The sequence below is a fragment of the Colobus angolensis genome, unplaced genomic scaffold, assembly GCF_000951035.1.
Source record: "Colobus angolensis palliatus isolate OR3802 unplaced genomic scaffold, Cang.pa_1.0 Scaffold316, whole genome shotgun sequence".
Classification (NCBI taxonomy): domain Eukaryota; kingdom Metazoa; phylum Chordata; class Mammalia; order Primates; family Cercopithecidae; genus Colobus; species Colobus angolensis.
The window spans coordinates 436,877-446,284 of record NW_012116444.1 but is presented as its reverse complement, the minus strand read 5'-3'; the positions used below and the strand labels follow the sequence as shown (position 1 = coordinate 446,284).

At 48.2% G+C, this 9,408-nt stretch overlaps 2 protein-coding genes across 2 annotated transcripts in view; one reads left to right on the top strand and one right to left on the bottom strand.

Moving 5' to 3' along the window:
* PI4K2A (phosphatidylinositol 4-kinase type 2 alpha) overlaps positions 1 to 5,209 on the top strand; it is a 38,194-nt gene extending 32,985 nt beyond the window's left edge. The window contains exon 9 of the mRNA XM_011951171.1: positions 2,747 to 5,209. Coding sequence (XP_011806561.1) covers positions 2,747 to 2,908 — 162 coding nt within the window. The 3' untranslated portion in view covers positions 2,909 to 5,209. The remainder of the gene's footprint in view (positions 1 to 2,746) is intronic.
* A 1,366-nt stretch (positions 5,210 to 6,575) lies between these two features.
* Positions 6,576 to 9,408, bottom strand: part of AVPI1 (arginine vasopressin-induced 1) — a 17,121-nt gene continuing 14,288 nt past the window's right edge. The window contains exons 2-3 of the mRNA XM_011951172.1: positions 8,652 to 8,946; positions 6,576 to 7,176 (exon numbers count right to left, since the gene is read on the bottom strand). Of these exons, the coding sequence (XP_011806562.1) occupies positions 7,020 to 7,176; positions 8,652 to 8,938 (444 nt within the window). The 5' untranslated portion in view covers positions 8,939 to 8,946 and the 3' untranslated portion in view covers positions 6,576 to 7,019. The remainder of the gene's footprint in view (positions 7,177 to 8,651; positions 8,947 to 9,408) is intronic.

The window sequence follows — 9,408 nt, the reverse complement described above, 5'->3', positions numbered from 1 at the left end:
AGGATGGTCTCGATCTCCTGACCTCGTGATCCGCCCGTCTCGGCCTCCCAAAGTGCTGGGATTACAGGCTTGAGCCACCGCGCCCGGCCATCTTCAGCTTTTTAATTGGGAAATTTTCAAACCTCAGTAAAGTTGAAAGAATGGAACCTTCTGGATTCTTCAGTTGTTGTATTTAGCCAGATTTATCTCGTGTGTCTATGTATTATCCACTGGTATATCTGAATAATGTCTGTTTAATTTCTCTCTCTCCCTAGATAGATTTTCTTTTTTGCCAAATCTTTTGAAAATTAAGTAGTAGACAATTTGACATGTTTGCCCCAGATACTCCAGCACTCTCCTTTCAGTTCTTCACCCTGATATTGTGCTTAAGACTATTTGGAACAGTGTAGGATGCTGGCAAGTACCAAAACCATTAAGTAAAAAAGAAATTTGTTACTGATAGGGTAACAAATGACCCCTGTTGCAGGTGTATCTCTGTCCCTTTATAAGCAGCAGTTGTGTAAGAGGATATCTGTGGCTTGAGGGCTATGTGTCTGTGTGATTTCAGGGTGCAGCTTAGCCTACCCACCCATGGTCTGTGACCTCACCATGAAATCTTCAACATCTACTATCTTTTAAAGAAGATAGGGCTAGGCATGGTGGCTCATGCCTATAATCCCAGCACTTGGGGAGGCCGAGGCGGGTGGATCACCTGAGGTTGCAAGTTTGAGACCAGCCTGACCAACATGGAAAAACCCCATCTCTACTAAAAATACAAAATTAGCTGGGTGTGGTGGTGCATGCCTGTAATCCAGCTACTCACAGGCTGAGGCAGGAGAATCGCTTGAACCTGGGAGGTGAAGGTTACTGTGAGCGCCATTGCACTCCAGCCTGGGCAACAAGAGTGAAACTCCGTCTCAGAAAAAAAAAAAAGAGATAGAGAGAGAAGATAGGACACCTTCAGCTTTTGTATTCTCCTATCAGAGAAGATAAATGATGGTGATACTAATTTTGACAAAGAGGAGAAACTGTGTCCTCATGGACACATAACTGAAATACCTGTAAAATACTGACAAAAGATGGTGAGGACTGGACTCAGTGGCTCACGCCTATTATCCCAACACTTTGGGAGGCTGAGGTGGGAGAATCATTTGAGGCCAGAAGTTGGAGGGTGCAGTGAGCTATGAATGTGTCACTGTACTGCAGCTTGGGCGACAGAGTGAGACCTTGTCTCAGAAAAGAAAGAAAAAAAATTAGGGGAAATTGGGCAAATGCTATATAGGAACTCTCTGTACTATCTGCAACTTTTCTCTAAAATTATTCCAAGGTAAAACATTTATTTAAAAAAAAAAAAGATGATGAAGAGATAGTGGTGGAAGGAGAATCCAAATGAAATGTTGGCTTTTTACTTCTTTTTTTTTTTTGAGACGGAGTCTCGCTCATTCACTTAGACTGGAGTGCAGTGGCGCAATCTCAGCTCATTGCAACCTCCACTTCCCGGGTTCAAGTGATTCTCCCGCCTCAGCCTCCCCAGTAGCTGGGATTACAGGCAACTGCCATCATGCGCAGCTAATTTTTGTATTTTTGTAGAGACAGGGTTTCACCATATTGGCCAGGCTGGTCTCAAACTCCTCACCTCAAGTGACCCACCCACCTCGGCCTCCCAAAGTGCTGGGATTATAGGTGTGAGCCACCACACCCAGCTGGCTTTTTACATTTTACATTTATATCATCTTTGTAGGAAAATCATAAAATAGGGATGAACAACAATAAATAATTAAAAACACCTATAATTTCTTGATACCCAGAGATAACCACTGCCAACTGCCAGACTTTTTTCTACACTATAGGTAGATAGGAAGACAGAATTTTAGAAAGTAAAAGGGGTTACAATCTTACACGGGTTCCTTTTCTGCTTTCCTTTGCATCTAACACAACATTGTGATTACTTCTATGCCAATACATTTACATATATATCTGATAGTTCCCTGGTTAAATTTCTAGATATTTTAGGATAATTGTTTCTTATCCCTTAAATTATTAACTAATTTAATTTACATCTTGTCACTGTTATAAACAATATTACATTATATATTTTTTGAAACTAAATGTTTTATGCATATCCATTAGTGTTTCTTAAAAATGGAATTGCCAAGTCAGAGGGTCTGTTTTATTTTATTTTTTTTTTGAGACGGGGTCTTGCTCTGTTGCCCAGGCTGGAGTACAGTGGCATGATCTCAGCTCACTGCAACCTCCGCCTCCTGGGTTCGAGAGATTCTTCTGCCTGAGCCTCCTCAGTAGTTGGGACTACAGGTGTGTGCCCACATGGCCAGCTAATTTTTTTTTGGTATTTTTAGTAGAGACAGGGTTTCGCCATGTTGGCCAGGCTGGTCTGAAACTCCTGACCTCTAGTGATCCACCTGCCTTGGCCTCCCAAGTGCTGGGATTACAGGCGTGAGCCAGTGTGCCTGGCAAGTGTTTATTTTTTTGAACTCTCCCCAACTCTGAGTCATTCTTTTGTATCTTTACTAACTGGAGGGCAAAAAGAAAATAAAATATTTGTTTTCATTTGTATTTTTTAAATGATTCAAGAGGTTTCTATTTTCTGTTTTGCTCATTTCTACTTTTGTAAATAGCCTATTTGCATGATTTTCCATTGGTGTTTTTAAAAATTGATTTGTAGGAGTCCTCTCTACTGATCTCCTTTCAGAGGCAGATCTGGAATGCTGAGGCCTCTCCCTTACCCATCTCCTTTTTCCCACTGCAGATCTTAAATCTGACCCAGGCCTTGAAAGACAACAAGAGTCCCCTGCACCTCGTCCAGATGCCACCTGTGATTGTTGAGACGGCCCGTTCCCACCAGCGGTCTTCTAGCGAGTCCTACACACAGAGCTTTCAGAGCCGGAAGCCCTTCTTTTCATGGTGGTAGCTCCAGGGGCAGGCAGAGGAAATATTATCAGAGACTGGTGGGAGGAAGCCTGGGAAGTGGGGTGCAGGAAAAGCCAGAGAAGCCAGTGGAGAGCAGCACCTTTAAGAGCCCTCCCTCTCTGCTTGCCACCCTGCTCAGGGCTTTCCCATCCACAGGGAGAAGCACAATCAGGAACAGTGAGTGCTCCTCACCCTTCTGAGTGTGGGGATGCTGGAGCTCCATGCACATAGTCCAGATGCCTGGGAAGGAGCATCTCCCTTCCAGCATCTTCTGGTGGCAGGCTGGGACAGTCCCTTCCTTCCCTGACACCCTGCTCTATTGCAATTCCCTATTATATTCTGCATCAGAAAAACAAACAAAACAAAAACAACTTTAAATGCTTGTAGCAGAACCCTGGGTCATCTCATGTCAGAAACCTTTAATCCAGGCCTAAATTTGCATAGACCTGACATTCAGCTGCCTTGCAGTTGCTTCCTCCCATGAGCCAAGGCGGTGTCAGAGGGCAACTGGATGACTCGCAGTACCACAGCACTGGGACAGACAGAAGCCACACCTTTCTTTTGGGTTTTTGCCAAGCCTCCTCCATCTCCCACCAGTGCTGTGGGCTGGCTGCAAGCCTCCAAACAGTTCTCCTGGAAGAGAGGTTTTTGCTTTACCCCTGCCAGCACTTCCGCACACAATCATAGAGAACCTCTCTGCTCTCTGCTGGCCTACAGCTTGTCTCTTTCTCAAGCAGAGGCAGGAAGAGCTAGTCTTAGCATTTATATTTTAGTAGGAAGTTGACTCCCAGCATGTAAAAGTGATCCACGCGGCCGGAGTGTATGCTGGGAGCTAAGTGGTCTATGGGTGAACATATCCCACCTTGCTTCCTGAGTCCTTGGTCCCAATCTTCTCATTTATTCCTGTTGTTTTAAGTTTCCCCCCACAACTCTTTTGATGTAAAAGTTCAGTTTGTCTTCTGGAGTGGGTCTCTGCAAGGGTTTTGGGATGAGTCTTGGCTTCTAAAGCTATTAGGTTCTTGGACTTTTTTCTGTGCCACCACTGCTGCTTGGTGGAAGTCGCAGAACGTGGATTCTGCCTCATAAATGGCAGTTTCCCTTTCCTCCCTGACTCGTTCTAGGTCAATTTCTCTATCGTTTCCTGAGAAAGGCGGGACCCAAAGGAGAGAGGCCTTCAGACTGTCCCAGGTCCTGCCCAGCTCAGTGCGCATCTTCTTGCTTCCATGTGTCTTTTCCCCTGCTGCCTCACTCCCCACCCCCACTTGCCAGGTGTTTGAGCCCTTTCTACACCAAAGCAAAGTACAGCCTCAGGAGGGAGTAAAAAGGGTGCCCTCTATGTCTGAGGGGCAGCTGTGTTCATGCCCTGTGCTACTGGACATTTCACAATTCTGGCACCTTGCAATTGGTCAGTCAACCTCAGAAAGAAACTATCTTGAAGGTTTGAAAAACAACCAAAGAAAGGGAGTGAGGACTATGGCTGCATGTCTACTGCTTGCCCGGCTGCAGAGCAGAGATGTGCAGCCCTCTGGTCAGCTGGTTCAGGCTGGTCTCTGCCAGTCCCCTTCCAGTCCAGCCACCAGGAGCCCGGTTGTCCCAGGCTTCCACCTGGCTGACAGGAAGAATTTGAGAGCCAGATGTGCATGCCCTGTGGACAAAGGTACAGCTCACCTGCCTGCCCCAGCCCCAGGCCCAGCCCTGACAATCACATGCAGCTGACTCGGACACTGGCCTTGGGAACAATGTTTGAGGGAACACCTGCCCCCTGACTGTAAGAGCCAGAAGGGGACCCAGGTGTGCATAGCTCTCTGTAGACATTTTTACCCAAACCTGTTGGTGGAGTGCCCATCTGGTGCTCAAGAGAGCCTGGGGGTAACAGGGAGCCCGGCTGCCTCACCTGGCCATAGCCTCCATGCCAGATCTGCACATTGTCTTGATCCCGACCAGCTCTGTGATCAGAAGGAAATTGGGTCCAGTGTAGGAGCAAGCTGGTCCTGGGCCTGGCAGGCAAGAGTGTGGGCATCCTTTCCTGGCCTTTCTCCACTCTCCCTCAAGCCTGTGCTCAGGTTGCCTTGAATGTGGACTGTGGAAGAGCCAGGGGCCCAGAGTGCCGGGGCAGGCTTCTGGGTGGCACTCGTGGAACACCGTCCCTCTGCCAGCCATAGGCCCTGCCTCCAGTGTCAGGGAATGGAGGCTGGGCTGCGAGAGTGCTGCTGCCCCGTGTCGTTCTTCTAATCCACTGTAGAAATTGTACGTAATGTATTTAAATCAACGCAAATGTATGAATAACAAATCCAGTTCTGACCTTTTTTGTCCAGTTTCTTTTGGGGGAAGGAAGACAAAGAAGGTAGGAACGGAATTTTGACGGCAAAGAAACCTGTGTTTCCACGGAGTTGCTGAGACGTGGCTCCTGGGGCTATTTCCCCCGAATAAAGTAAGATCCAGGCCCTCATTTCCAAAATCCCGATGCTCTGAAAACCAAAAGTATTTTCATAACCCATTTGAAACCAAACCTGACCTGAACCTGCACTGATGGGAAGCTGTTGGTAATTATGATGGGTCCCTCTTAGTGTGATTCTTTGTTGCAGAAATGTCAATATATTTTATGACATGGTTCCCTACTAGGGATACAGTATTTGCCCTGACTACTTAAGAGCCAAAAAAGTAAAAAATCTGAATTCCAAAATAATCTAGTACCAAGGGCTTGGGATAAGAAATGTGGACCTACAGGCTGGGTGCAGTGGCTCACGCCTGTAATCCCAGCACTTTGGGAGGCTGAGGTAGGCAGATCGCTTAAAGTCGGGAATTTGAGACCAGCCTGGCCAAGATGGCAAAACCTCATCTCTCCTAAAAATACAAAAATTAGCCGGGCGTGGTGGCACACACCTGTAATCCCAGCTACTTGGAAGGCTGAGGCAGGAGAATCGCTTGAACCCGGGGGGTGGAGGTTGCACTGAGCCGAGATCGCACTACTGCATTCCAGCCTGGAGTTAAGACTCTGTCTCAAAAATAAATAAATAAATAAAATAAGCAGACAATAAAATGAAAAAGAGGAGCTACCTATACTCAGGTAGTAGTGGCTCCTCCTCTCGGCCACCAGAGGGCAGCCCTGCCTTGTGTACATCCCTGCCCCACTTGAAACCCTGAATAATCTGCTGTATGCTTTATAGGGCGGGTGGAGAGGGAGAAGAAAGTTGATAAGCACAGAGTGTGCTTCTCTTGAGGTGGAGCTAGAACTGCAGGAAAACCCCCTGCTTTCAAGGGTTTCCAGGTCATGGGAAGCCTAGCATATAATGCAGGCAGCTTCAGAACGATTGGTCCACCTTTGGATGGTCAGCCCATAAGAATGAAGAAGCCAAATGAGGAGCTGGCACCACTAGTTTGACTGCAGATTAAGCCAATCCAAGGCCCCAGCCTACTGTGCGGGGCTGACCATGACAGTCTTTCCCTTCTGATCCTGTGGATCAGGACTGCTGCAGAGACTCTCCCCTCTACTCCCGATCCAACAGGCTCTGGAAAAGGAAGCTGTGGTCCAGGGGCTTGGCATAGGGGTGAAAAAGGAGAGGGAGGTGAAAAGGAGAGGAAGCCAGCCCTGATTTTTCCTTACTGGGGACACTCTTGCCCCTCCCACTCTGTTTCAGTTCCTCCCCTTCTGTGACAGACTCACACACTCTTGATGCCGATGTTTTTATTTGCCACTTAAACCACGGTTTCCCTGTGGACCCTGATGGTGCGGGAGTGTGGAACAGGCTGCTGGAACCATGGTTTACAGTAGTAGCAGGTAGATTAGTAGCGTGAGTGGTGAAATGCTGTGTCTGAGGGCCTGTCACTTGGCTCCCAGGGGAATATCATGCAGCTTGGGAATAGTGTTAGATTGGGAAAGACTGTGGCAGGAACAGTCACTGTCTCCTCATTTTGGTAAGGAATGGGTCGCACATAATGGAGAGCCCAGCAGAAGCATCCAGTCCTGTTCTGAATGGAGCAGACCAGTGGCAGCGGCCTCTTGCTTTCATTTACCCCTTTGGGCTGCTTGCCTAAAGTCTCTCTTCCTTCTTCACCTCCCCAGGCCCTTTGGCAAGAGGGAAGACACTGCCATTCCTGGCTCTTTCCCTGGATCAGTGTCTGATCTGGTGGAGGTAGCTTGTGGGGCCTGGCTTCCTCCAGTTCCGGCGGATCCTGGCACTTGTCCTCCTAGAGTGCAGATACTGCTCACTGGAGGCTGTCTCCGTGGCACTCTGTGGGTCGGCCAGTGGAGAGTGGGGCTCCAGGATTCTGCAGAGAACAAGTGTATGATTAGCCAACATCAATAGGGAGAATGGAATGGGGATTTCAAGAGATTTTGTCATGGCAGACCATAAAACGTACAATTTGGAGCAAAATGAGACCAGGGCTCTGGTCTGGTCTTTCCTGCTCTGAGAACTGTCTGACTAGACAAAGTTTTCAGATTTCTCTGCAGTAGAAAGGGTTGGACCAGATCAGGTTGTACAAAACTCAACATTTCTTCATCCTCATCCTGTACTCATGGCAGATGTCATTAATTAGTCATGCTATTAAACTGGTTTGATAAGCAGTGACTACTAATCAACTGGAGTTAAATACAAGCTATGACACTGACTTGCCATCTCAGGACCTGATGACCTCCAAAGGCCTTTTCAGGTCTGATGTTCTGACTGTGGGCCCCAGAGAAGGCAGCAGAGAGATGAAGTGCAGAGCATCACCCATAGTGATTGGTTGAGGCCAAGTGGTTCAGCTCCATCCTTTTGGGTTCACTCTTCCTGGGCTGGCAGTGGCCTAGGCAAAGAAGTGGCTGACTAGGGAGACTGGGGAGAGATCTCAAGGTAAAAGTTTTTCAACAATTTTTAACCCATAATGCCTCGACAATACATTCCTAGGCTGTATTCTCTGTAATCCCCAGCCAAGATTTTAATTAGGCTTTTTTTTTTTTTTTTTAAAGAGATAGGGTCAGTCTCTGTCACTCAGGCTGGAGTGCAGTGACAGGATCATAGCTTACTGCAGCCTCAAACTCCTGGCCTCAACTGATCCTCCTACCTCAGCCCCTGGAGTAGCTAGGACTGCAGGTGCATGCCACCATGCCTGGCTAATTTTTATTTGTGTGTGTGTGTGTGTGTGTGTTTTTCTTCAGAGACAGGATCTCACCGTGTTGCCCAGGCTGGTAAGCTGAGAATCACAGCAAAATGAGGTGGTGCTACTAGGACTCTGGGATCTCTTTCCATGGGAGTTTACAGGGTTGTATATGACTCCAAAAGTAACATCTGTCTTTTTTTTTTTCTTTTTGAGACAGAGTCTCACTCTGTCACCCAGGTTGGAGTGCAATGGCACGGTCTCGGCTCACTGAAACCTCAGCCTCCCGGGTTCCAGCAATTCTCCTGCCTCACCCTCATGAGTAGCTGGGATTACAGGTGTGCACCACCACACCCAGCTAATTTTTGTAATTTTAGTAGAGACAGGGTTTCACCATGTTGGTCAGGCTGGTCTCAAACTCCTGACCTAGTGATCTGCCTGTCTTGGCCCCCCAAAGTGCTGGGATTACAGGCATGAACCACCGCACCCACCAACAGCAATCTTGTAAGTGCCAACCAAGTGATGACACTGTGTAGACCTTATAACCACCCTAGTGGTAGGCAGGCACTTTACAGTGAGGCCACTAGCTCCAGGCCACACAGTCAACACAACAGTGGAACAGGCGTTGGTGCTCTTCCCTCAGCCATCCAGTTCTAGGAACCTACCTGAGCCGGCTGCAGTGGTGTAGCGAGTGGCCCAGGGGTTTCTGCCTTGGGGGCCTCTTCCTGCGCAGCCTCTTGAGGGCCTCAGCCACACGGTGGTCCCCTGCACATTCCCAGATGATCTGTGCCCGTTCCTCGGCCAGCTGGTCCCCACTGCGTTGAAACAGGCCTTGGATCTGCAGCAGCTCGGCGTCCTGGAAGATGTTGGCTGAGGCCTGCTTGCGGCCCCGGGCCTCAGTCGGGGCCTGCCAAGGGGGTGGCTCACTGACCACCGAGGCTGGGGTACCCATTGTGGATGCTCTGAGGATGGAAAGCATGGAGACATCAGCAACTCAGCTGGTCCTTCCCAGACCTGGGGGTCCTGGCTAATCCTAGGGCTTCTGATGTTTCCATTCTCCCGGAGCTAAACTGGAGGAAGCCTCTTGCCTTAAAATCACTTAAGCGCTTATGTGTCAGACACCTATGTTATCTCATTTAGGATTCACAGCAACCCGTGAGGTAAGAACTATTGTTTATCCTCATTTTACAGATGAAGAAGTGCAACTCAGAGGGGTTAAATGACTTGCCAGTGTCACAAAGCCACGTGCACATGCAGAGCCAGCAGTTGAACCCAGGTCTGTCTAGCTGTAAATTCCATGCAGACACCAGGATGCCCAGTAGCAGCTCAACTGTGCTGAGTACTTATACCAGGCACCTGTAAGAGCTTGCCTTGCATAGTATCAATGAGATGTAACAAGCATAACAGCCCTGTAAGGTAGGT